At 44.4% G+C, this 19,689-nt stretch overlaps 2 protein-coding genes across 2 annotated transcripts in view; one reads left to right on the forward strand and one right to left on the reverse strand.

Moving 5' to 3' along the window:
* Positions 1-19,689, reverse strand: part of LOC135906084 (sulfotransferase 1B1-like) — a 456,107-nt gene that overhangs the window by 141,782 nt on the left and 294,636 nt on the right. The window lies entirely within an intron of this gene.
* Positions 3,406-7,741, forward strand: LOC135905398 (antimicrobial peptide microplusin-like). The gene is made up of 5 exons (XM_065436398.2): positions 3,406-3,527; positions 4,279-4,340; positions 5,254-5,343; positions 6,313-6,339; positions 7,528-7,741. Exons 1-5 carry the CDS (start codon positions 3,452-3,454, stop codon positions 7,585-7,587), a joined length of 315 nt encoding a protein of 104 aa, XP_065292470.1. The 5' UTR covers positions 3,406-3,451; the 3' UTR covers positions 7,588-7,741.

Here is a 19,689-nt window from a genome sequence, read left to right on the forward strand (position 1 = left end):
TAGTGAAGTGACTGGACGTAGCTTGCGAAACTCCTAGGCACAATCTTAAACTCCGAGCCTTCGAGCCTGCATCAGCTGTAGCCGGTGCAGGGACGTCGCAGATAACTTGTGCATTACAGGGGCGGAGTAAGTGATTCTCTGACGGACAAGTGCTGAATGGGCATCAAGCAGGGATGCAGTTGTTCCACCCCACTTTGTGTCTGCGATTTTGCGGAGAACATTTGTCACACAACTAATTTGGTCCTCCAGGGTGGTCAAATGATGGTTGCTGATCAAATGAGCCACCGAATGGCTGCTGTATGACTGGCTTTCTAAAAACGCTAAATAAATGGCTGCCGGAAATATGTCGGAAGTTTTAAAAAAAAGAAGCTGCGTAAAGGACCTGTGTGCTGCACAGACATGTCAAATAGCCCGTTGCAAGGAAAGCATGACAGGTTGTAGCGGAAAAGATAAATGTGCCACATTTATATTTTACGCTGAATCATACAATGAGACAGAACACTGAATTAGCCATACAGCAAAAATCACAAATTTCCATGCATGCTTCCGTCGCAAATCTGAAAACAAAGGTTGCATTGCCCGTTATGCATCTGCATAGCTTTGAAAACTTGTTTTTGTCTCACTTCAGATAGCGTGCGATACTTTCTTAAGAGACAGAGAACAAAGCTATACATTAGTATTAGCTTGTTCAGAAATATTTGCTTTGTTTAGAATATTCGAAAATACCGAAAATTTCCTCGAATACGAGTAGGAGTAGCTAGTGTACAGAACTAAATTTGTATTCGAATATTAGCGCTAGTTGGAATCGGTTGGCGCAGGACAGGGGCATTTGGGGGTCGCAGGGGGAGGCCTTCGTCCTGCAGTGGACATAAAATAGGCTGATGATGATAGTGATTCGCCCAAACCTAATTAATGCATTTTTTCATTATTGTATAACAAAAAAGGAAATTTGCTGATGTGCAAGAGCTTGAACCTATAGCACGTAATCGATAGACACCAGCGTGCCGCATAATAAACTGCTGTTGGTAAGAATGAGCAGGACATGCACTCTTATCTGCTCAGATAACACACTCGGATCCGCTTAATCCGTGGACAGATTGATTTGAAGTGCATGTGAACGTTGCGAGAAAGGTATTTCTCATTGCTATTCTAGATTTATATTGCGGGGTGGGAGAGGGGAGGAACAATTAGAACGCTGTCTGAAGAAAGAGCCTGGAAAAAATTGTGAATGTAGGTCCAATTTCTCGCTACAATCTGGACTTTTTTATTGAGAATGTTTATATGCTTACAGTGTACAGGGAAGCCGATGTTTTGGCGGCCTGAATGAGATAAAGGCAAAATGAGCAAAAGAAGCTTGTTCATGTGTATTTACTGGGGACTTTCTTGCACATAAGACGTTGCTTCTGAAAACCTTAAACTATTCGGGAAAAGTATTACGAAGCCTCGTCGCAGAAATACAGCTCTCTTTTATTAATGCATTCAGTATTTTAAAGAATGTTTATTCATTTGGAGTCCTTGAACGCTTTGGAATCAGAGAGCCCAGGCGACTCAAAATTTTGCAGTGCAGGATCATCGTTCGTGTGGTAAAGAAATATTGAGACACAGCCTATGATACAATTTCCTAAAACATTTAGCTACAATCAATGTAACCTTGTTCCAGGGCTCCCTCCTTGATTTCCTTAGGCTGTCTGTAACGCAAAGCTATTGGAAATATCGGCGTTAACTATATCAAATTTGTAGTGATTACCAAACTATTCATGCCAAGAATGAGCTCCATTCTTGGCATGAATTGGAACTCATGGGATGCGGTGAACTAGACAACCGTGAAAATAATAGCCGCAATTTGTTTTCCCAGTCCTAACGACGCAGCTGCCTATGAATTGACCGTGCAAAAATGCCGCATAATGTTCCGCCTAGGTTGCTCAAGACTGCGAAAAGCATGCGTTGGTCGGTTCACTCCTCGTCGTGTTTTGGCATTTCTCCATGATGTGGGCATCCATGTAGCAGAAGGCTTCCGTATTTTAATTTCGTTCAATACAAATTATTTTGGATGCGCCATCTTCCTCATCGAATAATTCAATTGAAATATTCCTTAGCACCAGATTTGGTAATTATTAGCAGCAAGGTCGTTTCAGCGCACTTAGTAGAAGTTCTATAGCGGGACGAAAAACCAGCGAGCTGCTCTAGTACTGAACTTGCGGCTCCTCTCTGGGCAGATACACTAATGGCAGATCTGGCCAACGGAAATCTAGATTGTGGAACCTAGATTCATTGAATAGCATGAAAATGGCGCGAAATGGGTGACTACAAATTACTTTCTGGACCCATCATTTTGGGTGGATGAATTCAATTTATGCAGTTCAACGCGGCAGAGCAAAATTTTGGGTACAGAAGACACCGGAATATATAGGGGGTTCTGGATTAATTTTGACAGCCTGAGGCTCTTTAACACGCGCTTAAAACGAAGTGAACAAACGGTCTTTCATTCAGCCAGCAGTAGAATGCGGCCGCTGCGACTGGGAATCGAACCCATGACCTCGTGTTCAGCCGCAAAGCGCCATAACAAGTGAGCGTGAGGGGCGGCTCATTCCTGGCGCATTTCTGGCGCAAACGAGGTGAAAAAGTTTAGAAGTCTAGCCGGAAGGACGAATTACGCAATGTCCGCCTTTACCTGCGGCACTTGTCCGCAACCACAACGAGCTCAGTGATCGCAGACAGAGCAGTCAATCTTTGGAAGTAAGTAAGTGCTTCATATGAATCCGAGTGACGCACAAAAGGAGTTGCGCAACGTAGGTCAGCGGGGCTAGGAGTGCATGCTGTCACGCCGAAATGAGCTTATGAGAAGCGCCAGTCAATAAGCAACAAAACGAGATGGTCAAGGGAAATAAACTATGCGATGAACAAGGCCGAGTGTGGAAATCATCAATTGGGAATGACTATGACATTGCACTTAGCAAACGACCAAATTTCGCACATCAGACAACTAGCGGCGATGGCCCCGGATCGAGATCCAATTTCATGGGGCTCCCTTCAAAACTTCGTGCAACCAACACTTCAGCCAAAAAAGAAGATCCGCGATTCTACTGCCTAGAGCGATTGGTCTATCCTTGTTTTCTCCACGTGCGATGGCAGATTTCCGGTGTGGCGGATGTTCGTTCACACCTGCATCAATCATAGACTTCAGAGCGTTTAGAGTACCACGAATGACAAGTGTGGCTCGTGAATGTCGGCACGTGTAACCAAAAAGGTTGAGGGACCCCTATTTGATGCTTTTCTTGTGTGAAGAGTCTATGACTGTAGCTTTTGTAGCTGCTATCCAGGTTGTATTGCAGCCCCGCTGAGGCAATCGCACTCCTACGTGTATAAAAGAAGCGTTCAGGAGGCATATATCACCACTCGTTGAGCTCGTTACTTTCTGGCATCTTCTATTGTTAAGAGCCCCAGAGAAATTATGAAGGCTTTCCTGGTCTGCGCCATGCTCGCCACCGTCACCGCTGTCAGCTTTGCTCACCACCTCGAGCTCTGCGGTGAGTTTATGGGTTAGGTGCTTGTATTACTCGTTAAAGAAATGTGCATACGCTATCAGATAACGAGTAATACCACTATCTGCAAGTATAAAATAGATATAGTGACTTGATCACAAGCTAATGTACCGGAATTTCAGGTCCGGAAAAAATTCATGGCCACTTCTCTATAGGCCGTTTGATGGCATAATACTTTAGATACCTGAATATGCTTTCGCTACTATATATCAACGGTAGGCGGAAAAAGTATAGTACATTGCTAGCCTTGAATTAAATTCTTATTACAGAGGAAATGCAGACGCGGAAGCTTTGTGTTTAGTTTCACAGATTCATGTTAGAATGGTTCTCTATTCATGTTTTAACTTATATCTTCTCTTTCTATTGCGCTCTGTTTATTCTCAAATGGCATGTCTCGAACACAGAACAACACTCACAGCCAAAACGTAGAACAGAGCTAGAACTCACGAAGCCTTTGGCAATGAAGGATATTTTTCGATAAGGGGAACCCGTCACGAGTGATAGTGAAGTCGATGATTGCCATGATGTTGACCTGAACGAAGCGTTTCCACAATCATACCATATATGCATATACTATAAAGCATACACAGCCAGCACTGTACGTGCTCTAATAGGTGTCAAAAGCTAGACTGTGTTAATTTAAAGCCAATAAAGCTATTAGTCAAGTGTGCGTGGCGTCACAAGCCCTGTCGCCCTGCATGTCTCACGACCCTCTGAATTTTTTTTCTTTTCGCAGAAAAGGATGATGAGCAGTTGAAGAGCGAACTTCAATGTATCCGCAGCATACTTTCAGCAGCGGTAAGATGCGTTAATTCTTGCCTATTGAGGTGACTTAAGAAGAAGGGGCAAACGTCGAAGCACCAGACAGAACACTAAAATTCCCTCTGCACCTGGCTACTCGAAAACGCATTCTGCAAGAGGAGTCAAAAAGATAAATCAAGATAAAAGTTTTTGGTTTCATTCCACACACTGCACATGCTGATGCATCTGCCAGATACCCTTATCGGTGCCCTATACTTGCTGACCCTAATTTGGGAGGGTTGGTTGACTATACCCTTCAATTTTGGCAGAATATTTTTCATCCCATATGAACTTTTTATAAGTGCATGCAGTTTTTGGTAAAACGTGGGAAGCGTGATTTGCTTATGGAGCTGGATTGAGTTTGTTATAACTCTTGAACGCATTGGGGGCAAAAAAACATACGATGTGGCCATTAATTTTGTTTTTTACGGTTAGTTTCTGCTACTCGTGGACAAGTCGGAAGCGAACTTACCTCATTTCTTTTTCCCTGGTAACGTTACCGTATATTTCTTTCGTGAAAGTAACGACACCATATCCTCGCTGTACCATCGTCGCATCGGGACAAGGGTGAACGTATTTGAATTATTCTTCGTCGCAACGCACCAAAGTGACGTGAAAATGACGCGCACCCGTTCAAGTATGCATTTGCGCAAATTCACTTAGGCCACAGATGCAGGTACCGTCTCGTCTACGGGAGACCGATATTATATAAAGGCGCCTTTGCTTACAGTGTACTCCCACGTCTCTTCAAAAGCTCTGCTCTCCTTCTTTATTATTTAGAGCACATCTCTTATTTGCTACATTGGACAGCGCTTATGTTCAAACATGTTTCATTATGCCGAAATGTTCATCTTTGCGTTGTGTATTCAACATCATGTCGTTTTACTACAAAGATCATGTCGTGTTACAGACAAAACAAAGTTTTAACCACGCCAAGCAGGACCTCGGCTGCCCAGACTGGAGCTGCGTCATACGGAATCTGTGCGCAGGAGGCGATTTGGTGAGTAGTCTCTTCAATCTAATAGTTGCCCATGAGTAGGAAACTACGGAAAATGTGATTATAGAATAGTTTCAGCGGTTCACCCACATAGGACTGAATGCACAGAAACACGTTTATGAAAAGAAAGCAGAGGAATGAGCAGCTCGGTCACTCTTTGCTGATGTATAGCAGCTAAAGATTAGGCAGTACTTCTCGGCGAACAATTTACTTGTTCACGGCAACAATTAAGGAAGTACTTGTCGGTAACGGAGAGTACGTTTCGCCAATCTGCGGTCCTGCACTTGCAGCTGTCAATTCATTCACCCTTGCGCTGGCTGGTGCTAACTTCAAGGTTTGCATAGTGCGTCGTATGGCTGCCCTGGAAACGCAGTGGGGACGTGTTCGATTCCTGAACCAGAACGATTGCGGCAGCGGTTCTTTTTCTCCTTTGAACCCCTTTGAATTTTATTGCTAGCTTAGTGTTACAGTCTGGTGAATGATAACTTTGATTTTCAAAGGATTCCCCCCCCCCCCACTTGCGCATGATCTCCAAACTCATTTCGCAAAATTACTGCCGTTAGAAGAACGGAAATAAAGGGAGGCCGAATTTTTAATATTTGGCAACGTTGCTCTTCTTGTAGAATAAGTAAAGGTGACCTGATTAATTATCTCTCTTAGATACATTGTAGGCGATAGTTTTGACAGTTCGCCCCCTTGGGAGGACACGTATTTAACCCCAAACATCCAAACGGTGGTTAGATTGACGTTTAATCAAAGTTAAACAAACATTACACGTAGAGAACAGAATCTAAGCTACCATGTTATGCAGCACGTGAAGTATTGGTTCATAAAGGTATCACTGCACTTGACGTTTATTTTTTCGCGCAGAGCGCATGCAGCGCAACATCGCAATTTCATATAATAACGTATGAGCGCTGTCGTTCGCATTAACAAATTTATTGAGTTTTGGTGAACCTGTTTCTTTGACAGGAAGGTGCCATGGCGCAATACTTCACAGTAAGTACACATTTCACATACTCTCGTTACATAGATTCTTCTCATTGGCTTGAAATTGTATTTCACGTAGCTGATCACCCTCTGCGATGGCTCAGCGGACACGACGTTCTGTTGCTAAGCTCAAGATCATCGGCTATACATCCGTGAGACTTAAACATTAAGTACATGACAAGGCATTGCAGCTGGCCAAAAGTAAATTGCGCTACGACATATCCAGTAACCCAAATGTAGATTTTAAGCCCTCTGAGCTCGTTAGACTGTGAAAGAAGATGTGTGCGCCAAAATAACACGAGCAATATTACCATTAGCAATAGCAACACTAAAATGTCTCCTTCGCATCAAAATGAAACTCTCAAGGAAGAGATCAAAGCCACTGGCAGGGCATCCCGGGCAGAACCACAGCGACGGAACATTGATGTGTGGCAGTGTTGAGAAGGGACTACGTCAAAGTCGATGAATGTAGTAACCACGCAAAACGTGCATATGGTTGATAAATAAATAATATGAAAAGTGTAATCATCCGGGAAATAATATTTTTGCCATTGCTATGGTGCTGGTGCGGTACTAATCGTCATTTATGTTTTCGACATTTATTATGCCTGTAGATGCCTAATGCAACGACGCAACAAAGTCAAACTTGTCTTTTAGGAGCGGTCGTTTAAACAATCAAAATTATCCAGACAATTACTTCACAACGTTTTATATACCTCAAAAGGCTTAAAAATCACAAAGTAAAGTAACTATTGTAAAAAAGAAAGCGAAAAAACTATGTGTCCTAACATATTTTTCGGCAGCTGCGTAGCAAATTATATTATCGAATTGGTTTCCTTTTCTCTGAAGCATCCTAATATTTCCAGTGATGTGGAAAGTTTGACGAGCTGGTGAATAATTCCGCCACAATGTGTGTGAAGCAGCGCACGGAACGGGACAAAGCGGAGAGAATGCAAAGAAATGAGTGTCGTGTTTCCTTTGGCTCACTCTATTTTGTCCTGTTCAATGCACTGCTTCACTTACACGGTATGGTAATATTTACTGTTGTTTCAGATTAACACTAATCTAGTATTTATAGACGGTCTGGATATACTAAACGAAATATTTACCACACTTCTGAAGTTTAAGCAAACAAACAATGAACGAATGTTTGTTAGCCCAGTAATCGCTACATAAGGCTTTGCTTCTTTTCTACAGCCAGAACAAATCACGGAAATTCACAACGCTGCCACAGCATGCGATCCCGACGCGAAGTAGGACGACAGCAAATGAAAACCGACAGCTCATATATTCAAGAACAGTCCTTGCATACAAACATCCAGATAGACTGATTTCATGTCTGTGATCTGGAGAGTCGTACGTTCTTGAACAGTTTTTTTTTTGGTATGAGACAAAATAAATACAATTTTGCGTGAAACATTGTTGTTCTACTGAGAGACAATTTCTTAATACCGATCATCGTGACAAGATCAATGCTGTGCGAAGCCTGGTGTAATTGTCAGTGATCTGCGTTCGTTGACTCTTATTCTGAGGCTTTGTGGGATGTAAAGGAGGAGGGGTGCTGGGTTCGACAAGCGAGAATGTTGAGAACCCGCCAGAGGCCCATCAAGAACTTTGGAGGTGACGTTTTGAAGGAGTCATCGTACTCACTCAAGTAATTTAGCGCACAAAATATGGCCTGCGAGAGCAGCAGCTAAGAAATTGACTACAGCATCACGATATATCTCGTGCTGTTTCGCCTCTTCAATTTCCTCTCCAGCCATTTCGTTGGTTGAGAATGACTCATAGGTCGTGGCACAGTAGGTAAGGCGTATAAATCTCTAATTAGGAGGCCCCGTTTACGTCTTCCGGCTTGCCCAGAAGTGCATGCACAGTTTTCATTGATCTGCTTTAAGAGCGTGTGACCGATGGCGGACAAACATTTTGCGAGAATCTGCGAAATCAGCGAGAAATTCTATCACCTACACTGGCATAACTAAAGCATATTCAGGGCGGCCTGTAAGCATGGTTAACATATACAGGGGTGTAAAGTGGTAAAGATGAAAAAAATAAAACATAAAAAAGGAGCGCCACTATTAGGTGATCCTAATTAGGCGTTAAGTGTTGCTAGTTGATCGTGGTCAAGGCAGTTCGTTTATTGGCGGATAGCACAAACAATATGCACAACAAAGCAACGTATCAAACTAGACCTGAACCGAAAGTCAAGAACAAGAGGAAACCGTGAATTTTGCGCAAACCACGGCTAAAGCGGAAGGTTAGGATGTGTGTTTTTTTTTTTCACCCCGGAGCAAAACCGATAAGAAAAATAACTGTTTTCGGTTCATGTCACCCATTTTCTCTGAAGCTTTTCATCTATGCGTTTCCTTCACTTGTGGCTCGGCAGTGTTACCTCAGTTGTAAACTCGCACGAGCTTCTCATGATTTTAGCACGTGTAGCACCATTAGTACGTTTTCCCACATGACGCGTTGCGAGGCCGGCATCGCGATATTACACTTGTTAACACTTGAAATTGGTGAACGTTGAATAGATAGCATTTAGCGTTTTCTAGCTGGGCGGTTTCTTTTGATCACACGGGTATGCAAACTTAAGTAAGTTCGACGAAAATGACTTATTGTTTTTCAGGTGTGCTTTAACAACGGGATAAGCTGTGCCGGCTTGCTATCCCAGGTTATTGTTGAAAATGTTTATGTACAGTAAACGGGCAAGACCTCCTCTCTCGGTGCGTGGTTACGGTTTTGGAAGGAAGGGGAGATGGATGGCCCACGAAGACAGGGCAAGTTTAAGTTGCGTGGACAAAGAAGTAGCAATAGTATACCCCCAGGAGCTAGAGATTCCAGGAATTTCTTTCTGTGTGGTGGCCTTGCTCATTAATGGAAGCTTGCGGAGTGGTTGGTTGCAATTAGCGTTATTATAATCTTGCGTCGATGCAAGGTGAAGGCTGTGCACTTTTGCAACAGCTGGAAGACGTCAGCTCGCTTTCCGGTGTTTCAGCTTAAAGAGCATTCTCTAGTTGTGTCTGTGCCACCAAGTCCAGAACTCTTCCCTTAAGAAAATACTACCAGCCTCGCAGTTGTCAGAGCCGTGCCCGTCTTGACTCTCCTTAAGCAGGCTTTGGCCGCTTGTCCATATTCTGCAGACTGGCATCCAAATCTTCTTATCATAAGTTTTACAATGGCTCCTCGGGTTCTTCATTACGTTTCTTTAAAGTTCTAGAAATATAATTGTTCCTCGTCATCTGATACGAGCACTGGCGCTTACCGTGTATTATAGACGTGAACTTGGAATCAGGGCCTTGTGAGGGGGCATAGTTCATTATAGCTTCGTTCGGTGCCGAAGCTGACCGAAACTGAATGTTGGTCGAAAAAAAATGCTGCCAGCAAGAGCACTCGCGTTTTGTATAATCAAATATTAAACCACAACAAAAGTAATATATACAGGGTGTTTCAGCAAACACTGTGAATTTCTTTAAAAAATTTCCTGTGACAGATGGCGCAATTCTAGTCCATGAGCTGGTCTACTCGAAGAGGAAGACATTACTTGCACAAAAAAATGAAATGCACGATCGACTAAATAGCAAAAATTCACTAATTCATTTTGTCTATTCAGCTTATGGCGCATACTCCCGTTTGCAATTTGCAGCAGGTGAGACTGCACGTCATATCTACATGAAAAGAATTGTGTGGATGACACCATTTACGAGATACGCGCCGTCTAACTTGCGGTAAAAATGCACTGTAGTTCCACTTACTTTCTTAACAAACCGTGGTTTTATGCATTGAAACACTAAAGTAGCTGCAAAGCCAGTGCATTTCTCCGCAAAGTTCTGGAATTAATATATCGAGACTGGTGTCTTCCTGAGAATTCGTTCCAAGCGGATCCGGCTTGCAAACTCCCCGACTACGATTTGTGAACTGCAATATGGGCCAGAAGGCAAATAGTCTAAAACTGAATCAGTGTATTCTTGTTAATAAGTCGATTAGGAATTTCAATTTTTTACAAGTAATGTCCACCTCTTCGACTGGACCAGCTCATGGACAAGAATTGTGCTACTTCCCACAAGCAATTTAGAAAAACATTTGAAATTTTTCGCTGAAACACCCGGTATATACAGTCGGCTTTTGCGAATTTCAAAAGCATACATCACTGTTAATGAAAAAATTCAGTGCCCTTCCACTATGTAAAGAAGGATGACCAGCGAAGCTGTATATGTGGGCCCCTTATTGTCGAAGGATCTACATTTGGGCGAGTTGGTACTGGTTGAACACCTAGAAGGGAAAGCGCAAGACGGCGAAGACAGAAGGCAGGAACACACAGGACAGCGCTGAACTCGCAACTAACTTTATTCGAAGGCATACACAAACTTATGTACTACAATCAATAGCCACGTGTTCTCCCATCGATAGCGTCATTATCAGTGAGCAGGCAAAAACGCAAAATCCTGTAATCCAATGCTGCACTATGAGGTGGCTTAAACATTTTCGGGAGGACGCTACCCGCATGACTGTACCGAAACTTGTTAAGTGTGTAAAATTAGGAGCCCCCACAAGAATGAATAATCCAGAGCTTGCCGACCAGAAGGAAAAGCTAGTTGTAATTCCATATGTACATAAACATCACACAGCCTCAGGAATGTAGCAGGCAGGTTTGATGTAAAGGTTTTTTCTGCCACTAACAACATGATCAAAATTTGCGTTAAGATTGATAGGAAGTTGGCGCAGGCCGCCTCCACTCATGCTTGGAAAGGCTGTACTGTTAAGCACACATCCCAGCGTGTGAACTGTAGAATGGGAGTTTACGAGTCACGTCGATATCTGCCAAAGAGGTCGATGTCTGAACATTAGATTGTCTGAGCATAGGCGCTCGCTGACAGGGTAATGCCTACTCACATGTCTACCGCCTGTCCACAAGAACATGAACCCTGAGCAAGACAGGAACCGCAGAATAGCAAGTGCCCGGGCCCTCCACAAACAGTATGGTGAGGACCATGAGGGGGGTCTACGTGGACGCAGCGGAATATACGCCAGGCTCCCGTATGGCCCTGGCGGTAGCCGACAATGTAGCAAAGCTTCTAACCTCCAGCTCAATCATCACCAATTCCACCACAGAGGCGGAAGAGGCAGCCATCGCGCTTGCTGTCATCTCTACATCTGCCGCCAAAATTATCACTGACTCCAAATCCGCCATTCTCAACTAAGCCAATGGCACATATCCCGCACCGCTGCGCACTTACTACGCTTCTGGCCGCCCCGGCGCCGCATAACCCTAATCTGAATGCCAGCAAATGCTGGCCTCTCTGGCAACGAGCAGGCTCACTCCTTGGCCCGAGGTCTCACATTCCGGGCAGTAGGAGCCGAGCCCCCTCTACGGGCCGGGTAGTGCCTGCTCTCCTTCCGTGATATTCTCTCGTACTACCGGGACAAACGAAGTGCATACACAACCCCAGCCTCATTCCTCACCATAGACCAGGCCGCACACTGGCGACGACTACAAGCTCGGACTGCTCCATACCCCATACTTCTACATGCCCAATACACAGACCGATTCCCCTCGACATGCAAACTTTGCGGCAAACCAGGAGATTTCTTACACACGCAACTGACATGCCCCACATTTCCTCATCCCCCATCACCTGCCATAGCCTTACTGGGAGATTCTTCTGATCTGCATTTCCGCTCAAGACCAGTGCCGGATCATCTCCAGTGCTATAAGAAGGATTGCGCTCCAAGGGCTCTCCTTCACTTTGTAAGGGTGCCCCCTCATAGTAAGTGCCATGTAGGGGGCTTCGCCCCCACCATTCATATCACTGGCAATAAATGTTTCTACCACTACCTACTCACATGTCGCGCGGCATTGCTATAAGCATGGGTGCACTCCAATGTATGAAGACGCCACAATACGTTCCGCGCAAAGCTATCAGACTACGAAGGAGATTATTGAGGCCTACTACATCAGGAAAAAAGGATTGCGTTTTGTAAGCATGCCATCATCAAATTTCAATGAAAGTGAATTTGAATTTTTTAACCGCCTCATAGTGTAGAATTAGATTACAGGATTTTGCGTTTTTGCCTGCGCACTTATAATAACACCATCGATGGGAGAGCAGATGGCTATGGGTTGTAGTACATAAGCTTGCGTATGCCTTCGTATAAAGTTAGTTGAGACTTCAGCGCTGTCGTGCGTGTTACTGCCCTTCTGTCTTCGTCGTGTTGCGTTGCCCCTTCAAGTCGTGCAACCCTTATTGTCGAACTGAACCTCCGCCGTGGGTCGGCTCAGTGTTTCAGCATCTTCGGTATCGGCCTACGTATGGGGAGTGCTTAACGCCCGCTTCTAGTCCGCCGCGGTTTGGCCCGGTATTGCAATTTCTCCGGTTTCAGCCCACGCATGAAAAATTGTTGGTCTACGTGCGTACGCGATCCGCCAGATCCTGGCCATAGACAGCTTCGCTGTCAGATGTGCTTATATTCAACGGCTTCCTTGGTTTTCTTTTGTTTTCTATATTTGGCCTATGCAATTCCTGCAGCGACTGCGTATGTGCCATGAAATGCCCCAGCTTATACATTAAATACTGATAAAGTAGTGCAAATGAGAGCGCATCGGTCGTGCATAATAAAATGATTAATCACGACATAAGGGGTTTTAGAATAATTAATTTATCGAATTGAATATCGAATATTGTCTCATTTTTAAAAAAGAAAGTGAAGGAAAAAGTTTGCATGGGGTTCGTTTAAAAAAGAAAGGCTTAATTAGATTATTTAATACATTTGTGTAATGCTGTTTGCAGCTGGTAGCCCGGTCAACCGAGGAGCCTTTAAATGAGAAAAGTGCTTTCACTTATATGGGGCACCATGGCGGTGTCTGTAACAAAACACGGAAACAGCACGACGCCATACGCAAGTGGAGAGCTGTGCACGTTGAAGGAGAGAAATGTGGTACGACAACGTACAGAATACAAACACGATGACAACGGCAAAACAGTAAATGTATTTGTTGATCGTACCGTGGTAATACAATGGCATTGCCTTGCTGACCTCGAGGTGGCTGGTTCAATCCCGACCGGGTCCAATAGGGACGGAATGCAAAAACGCTTCTGTTCTGCTCATTTATTGCGTGTTAAGGAATCTGAGGTGGCCAAAATTCATCCGGAGCACCGCACTACGGCGCGTCCTATAATCAGATTGCGCTTTTGGCACATAAAACCAAAGAATTCATTTTTTTTAAATCGAGGAAACAAGTCTGTGTTATGCTGCCTGTAAGCGAAGCTCGTTGAACGACGGGAAATTATTCAGTAGAAATTACATGCGCAGTGCGATAGCTCAAGTGATACCACTGAGCAAAAACCGCGGCTCTCCTGCAGTAGAATCGCACGAGGCAGCCCTCACTTGCACCGACAAGACTCGAATAACTGTTTTTGTTCTTCATATCCAAACAGAAAGGAATATTCTACAATTTCCAATAGTGACTTCTGCATACCAAGCGAATAGCAAATATTACTCTATTCGTATTTGAAATTTCGGATATTCGCACGCCCTTACATAAAACCTGTAGTTATAATGTCGGCTTAATATATATCTATAAAGCACACGGACCTCTTTAACGTTTTAAACCGCATATATCTGATTTTCTCAAATTTGTTTATATTTTGATTAGCCATTCTTGGCCCACATGGTTTGGGTCACTGGTTATGGGCCCTGTTGTGGCCATTCCTCCAGAATTGGTATGTGTTGCAAGGCAGAATGCCTAAATATATTTTCACACGTTTGTGTGCATACACCTCAGACCACCACTCCGTTGAGTCGATGTTAAACAGTGTGGTACACATCGCATTTTTTCTATAGTAGTTATTAAACCACTTAATTACGCTTTGCTTTAGATATATTCCCACATTTGCGTTGGATTTGCAGAAAATCTTTTTTCCATTCTTTTTTTCCAGTGAAGTTCAGCATCAGTGCCGAGTTTCCGTGCAAAATAATGTTGTAATCGTGTGCGGTTTGTCTGTAATATGTTTTGGTTATGCAGATGAAGTTGAACTGGTTCAAATCTGTTTGAACCTTTATTTTTTTTGTTCCAGAGATGAACAGAAACTGAACCGCTTTCGCTGAACCTTAACGAAAACCGAAACAAAAAGTTCCGGTTGAACACTGCAACAGAGATGCAAATGACTGGGTACGCACTAACAACTCACTTCATTCTGTTTCAGCCATGCACTCTGTGCATAGCAACAGCAATGCGCAGCCAGAAACCTTTTAAGAAAGAAAGAAAGAAAGAACGAACGAAAGTAAGAAAGAAAGAAATGAATACGGGGACTCGGGAACGCTACAGCCTCTACGTGAACCCTCTGCTGTTTGCCCACTTTTAAAATTCGACCTCAGAGTTGATTCTACTGGATTACCGGATGCATTTACGATGTGCGACGTGCAAGGCCCCAGACCCGTGTGACGTCTGCTTTTCCTGTTTTCGTTTGCGCGTGAAAAGCTTTCGGCGGACGTGATCATGTTTCACCATCGCATAATTATATTAAGCTTGTGCTTGAATTATTTAGCAGTGTTAGCACAAGGAATGCCGCAGTAGCCAGCGTTTCGACAAGGGGACTTGCCTTTATCGGGGCATCAACGTCTTGGCATGTCTTGATTGCGAATAGCATTCTTTTCATTGTCCGAAGCAATATTCAGCAGCTGTACCACCAAAATAAGTGGGCCGATCCAGAAAGTAGTGCAGTCTAAAAATGTGGGCAGCTCGCGCGCGTATGTCCCACTTTGTATATGCCGCGCTCTTCAATAGACCTCTTCCACGTCAACATTGATGCGTACGACTAGGTATGTGCCCCCACGGCCGTTGGGCATGTGGCATACTGGTTATGTTCCGCTGTTCAGTGAAGCTCTTTGACGCCAACTTGTGCCGCTTTATATGCGGCACCGGGTGTGCGCGGAGGCACAGCGTCGCCGCCGCCAGAAGTCGCGCAGCGCGCCTGCAGAGAAGTGCTGAGAGAGGAACACGGCTGCAGCACATGCCTCACACGTGACGCGTTTCGGCTATTCGCACACTTACATAGTGATCGTAGATGAGTTCTGCCTGATTTTTTTTTCATTTACCCATGGCTCACTCTGCTCCAACCTCAATGGGGGAAAAGGAAGAGAATAAGCCAGTGCACCGAGTAAACCGAATGCAAGTTGTACGAAGGGGGAAGAAGGAGAAAACAAAATGAGGGAAAGGGGCGGCGCTCTTTAATTGTTGTAGAGAGGGAACGCTTGTAGATTAAAAACTAATAAAAGTGTGAATATACGGAAATATGCGGTTATATTCTCGACACGCGTGGTGGTTGCACGGCCGCCATTCATCGCCACGTTTGCTGCGTGACTGGCTGTGGAGACATAACGTTCTTTCTTTTTTTAATTCGGGCTGCGAAACTGAAACATTGCAAAACGCGTTTCTATGCTTTCACCAAGATGACGAAACGTGCCGTGGAGCGGTACACTGTTTTTGACGGCAAGTTTTTGTGGTTCTTGACAGCTATACGGCGATGTTAGCGCTTAACAAAGAGAGCTGTAGTGCGCATAAACCCCTGCAATGTGCTTGCAATTGTGCGAATTCAGGCTGGTATTTTGAGATAGCCACCATATCAGCTTGTTGATCGGACGAATGATAGTTACGTGAGTAACGCAATAAGAAACGCATTTTGTCAACGTCAATTTGACGTTGCGAGGTGTTCTGTTAAGCAGCAATTGAGGAAATCTTCCTCCGTAACTTGCGGTGCGACAAACAAAGCAAAATATGTCGATGAGCGATCATAGGCAATGGTGGCCCAGAGGCATGTTTATTACCGAATTCCACAATTGTTTGGGGCGATGAAGTTACTTTCTTCATGATTCATAACGTTTGAATCGCTCTCCAGTGCTGTTGGCATTTCTGTTTCAAGCTACCATTTTTACAGAAGTGTTTATTTGTAATAGTAGTGCTTGAAGCTTACAAACATTTTGCGAATTATGGTACTTTTGACTGCGGCGTTCGTACTATGACCACAGTTGATTACTTTTCCGATCAAGAGGAGATGTAACAACGGCGCATTTTTTAATTATGAAGAAAATGTATGAAGGCGGTGCCGTGAAGCTTCATCATGTGGTGTGACTAAGCAGCGATTTGAACGCGAGATGGCAGCGCCGGCGCTTAATTGCATCGTGCAAGCGGCCACCTGTGGCGCTCGCATCGCTATTGGTGACATTTCACACCTTCTAGGCCAGCTGAGTTGGACTTAACCCCGTATTCTCAAACGATGCTCGACTCGAAGCTTTCCGTCCAGTCCACGGAGCTGAGCACTGTGCCGCGCCTTGACTTAAGAGGATGTCAAACTTCCCAAGCATTGCCGTGGCAAGCCAATGAAGCGAAGTGACCAGTTCTGTCAAGGGGTGGCGTTGCCACCCACACTCTTCAATGACGCCGAAGGAAGCGGATGTGCCGTCTCAGCGCAGCTCTCTTTCTGGCGCAGCTTGAGCAGCGTGTCGAAGCGTTCAGTATTTCACTTGCCTTATCGCACATATTTTTCTTAGAGACGTTAGGTTCAGCGAGTATACTTTTTTCATGATTTTAAGTTGCTTTCCTTTTTTTCTTAAATAGAAGAAGGTAACGGAATTTTTTATACGCGTAGTGTCATTTTTATACGATGCTGCTAGTACGAGATAGTTGATGGAAGGACGAGACCTAACACGCCTTGTACGGAGTGCGATCGTCCCTGCACGTTCGAGAAAGAAATGCGGCTTTAGTCGGTAGGCGAGGAAGACAAGGCGAATTTCGCAAGTGGAATGTGTGCTCTAAGGTTGCGACTTGAACGTCAAGAGCAAGACAGGGACAAGCTAGCGAATCAGGTCGGCAGATTAGTAAAACTTAAGAGCGAGTAAAAGCAGAAGAAGGTGGTAGAGGAGAACATAGCCAAAGCACAAAAGAAATTAGGGGCAGCCATTCCGCAAAGCAGTGTTGGACGCCAAGTAGTGTTGGCTACCGCAAACAGGACTGGCTTCTAAGCATGAAAAGGGAAGGAAAGCAAGACAGCCACACCGAAAAGCAGAGGCGTACACGCCAGTGATCATGATGATAGGTCTACCAATGACGAAGTGGCAGCGAACGGTGATGCTAGGACAGGGGTCGAGAAGAGCGCATCGCGGTTTCACGTACAGCTTCCAAGGGGAGGAGAACCGGCGTCGGTTTGTCTTTGCTGGAGATTCAAACATGCATAGAGTGGACCTAGTCAATAAAGAGAGAGAGAGCAGGTGCAAACGAGTAAGTTCACATTAGCGCGCTTCCGGGCAAACCACTTGGGTCGTTGATATCGAAGGCCATGGAACTCGTATGGGGCACAGCACAGGAAGGTAATATATATATAGTGGTAGTTAATCGCGAGAGAGATTGACGTACTGGAAGAAGGGTGGATGGGGCAGGAATCGCGAAGAAAATAAATGAAGGGGTGAGCGAATTGAAGAGCGTTTCCGGAGACGTGTTTATGGAAGCATGCATGGTGCCAGAGGTTGGAAGTTCAGTGCTTTCATTAAACAGGGAGACTTAGAGACTAGCTAAAACAATAAATTTTAATGATTGACATCAACCGGAAAGTGCACTGAGTGGGCTGCGACGATGCCTTTGCGTGGGACAGGATATACTTTAGCGAGTATCTAGCGGCGGGCACCGGTTGGACTTCGATATGCGACACGGGCAGTAGTTTCTTTAGGCGGGCTCCGGTTACTCAGGAAGGTAGATGAGCTATTGAATGTAGTGACATCCAAGCAAGCAGTAGAATTAGCACATAGAGAGTTCAGAAACAGCGGAGAAAGGATAAATACTTGTACTGACCGTACAACTTGCTACATAAGGATAGAGAGTGGTCGGAAACAGGATAAATACTACAAAAGCGTTCCAAAAAATAAATGGTAAAAAATTATTTCTTACAGGATAAATGGCAGGAAATTCATATTAAGCTGAATGAAAAAGCTCTTAGCGTGTATACCTTGATTAAGACGCATCTAGGAGATGTGGAGCAGCCAAGGGCCATTAACAACTTCGTATGGGAGAAGTGTAATAGAACGACTGGATCAAGGAAAGGCATAAGCTCACTATTCAAGGTATGAAATGGCAAGAAATAAAAGAGACATTTAAGGAACATTTATGGATGAGTGGCACATGGGAAGGAAAGGAGATGTGGTTGGAAGTAGCGTAGCTAAGGGCAAGTAGTGACAGCAGAGATAAAAAACTAAGCAGAACGTATCATCATGACTGTCGACGGTAATACGTTTAGCATTGAATCAATATAGAAACACAACGTATTGGAATCTATCTATCTATCTATCTATCTATCTATCTATCTATCTATCTATCTATCTATCTATCTATCTATCTATCTATCTATCTATCTATCTATCTATCTATCTATCTATCTATCTATCTATCTATCTATCTATCTATCTATCTATCTATCTATGTTTGTATCTAAGGGTACCTAAGCGCTTTTCCGCCTACATGGATTGCTGTTTAGTCCGTGGTCGAATGCTTAGCGCATGCGGGACTAGGTATGCACTAGGTATGTAGATGCGGGACTAGGTATGCACCTCTATTCGAATAAACTCTTTGATGCCACGTAGAGCCTTATGTATGTGCCATTCAGTCTGTGCTGGTTTTCAACGAACCTCTTGGTTGCTAACTTGAGTACACTGGGTATGTACCAGTAGGTCTTCGACGCCAACTGATGCCAACTTGACTGCGAAGGCGCTAAATGGTGCCGAGTGTTCTAAGGAAAGCGCAAAAGAGGAGGCCCGCGGTAGTACACGCCTCATACATAACTCGTTTAGATGGAGGCAATACACTGGGCTGCTATACTAATTCAATGCTAACGCATTACCTTCACTGTCATCATGAGATGGATTCTGCAGCGATTTTTTTTTCATTGTTAAGCAGCCAATCTCCAATGCCTCATAACTAGTTACCCCAGTTGGCGTCAAACATGATCATTGAAGAGCACACAGCTACTAGTAGAAACCTAGGGGCCCAAATGACATCATAGAGGTTCTTTGATGACCGGCACACATCGAGTGGCACATACCCCCTGCTCCGAATTTGCGTCAAAGTGTGTCATTGAACTTGGCGCCTACCCAGTCCCGCATCTACACTGACCCATGTCGGCTACTTGTGAGATACTCAGTGACCCAACTTGGTCTGCCTTTTGTTTTTGAACCCTGTTCCCTAAGCACAGCAGACCGATAAGCTTACCATTCAACAGCGGACTACCCAGTGACCCAGGTTTGTGACCCAGTTGACCCTGATTGATTGATTGATTGATTGTATACGGGAATATGGTTACACACACACGCACACGCACACAC

This window comes from Dermacentor albipictus, chromosome 1 (assembly GCF_038994185.2).
Source record: "Dermacentor albipictus isolate Rhodes 1998 colony chromosome 1, USDA_Dalb.pri_finalv2, whole genome shotgun sequence".
NCBI lineage: Eukaryota > Metazoa > Arthropoda > Arachnida > Ixodida > Ixodidae > Dermacentor > Dermacentor albipictus.

Excerpts from the sequence above, each read along its gene's own strand:
- LOC135905398 (XM_065436398.2), top strand. The coding sequence starts at position 3,452 with ATGAAGGCTTTCCTGGTCTGCGCCATGCTCGCCACCGTCACCGCTGTC. Across the intron at positions 5,344-6,312 it reads TGTGCGCAGGAGGCGATTTG|GAAGGTGCCATGGCGCAATA; the intron begins GTGAGTAGTCTC and ends TTTCTTTGACAG. Across the intron at positions 6,340-7,527 it reads CCATGGCGCAATACTTCACA|CCAGAACAAATCACGGAAAT; the intron begins GTAAGTACACAT and ends TCTTTTCTACAG.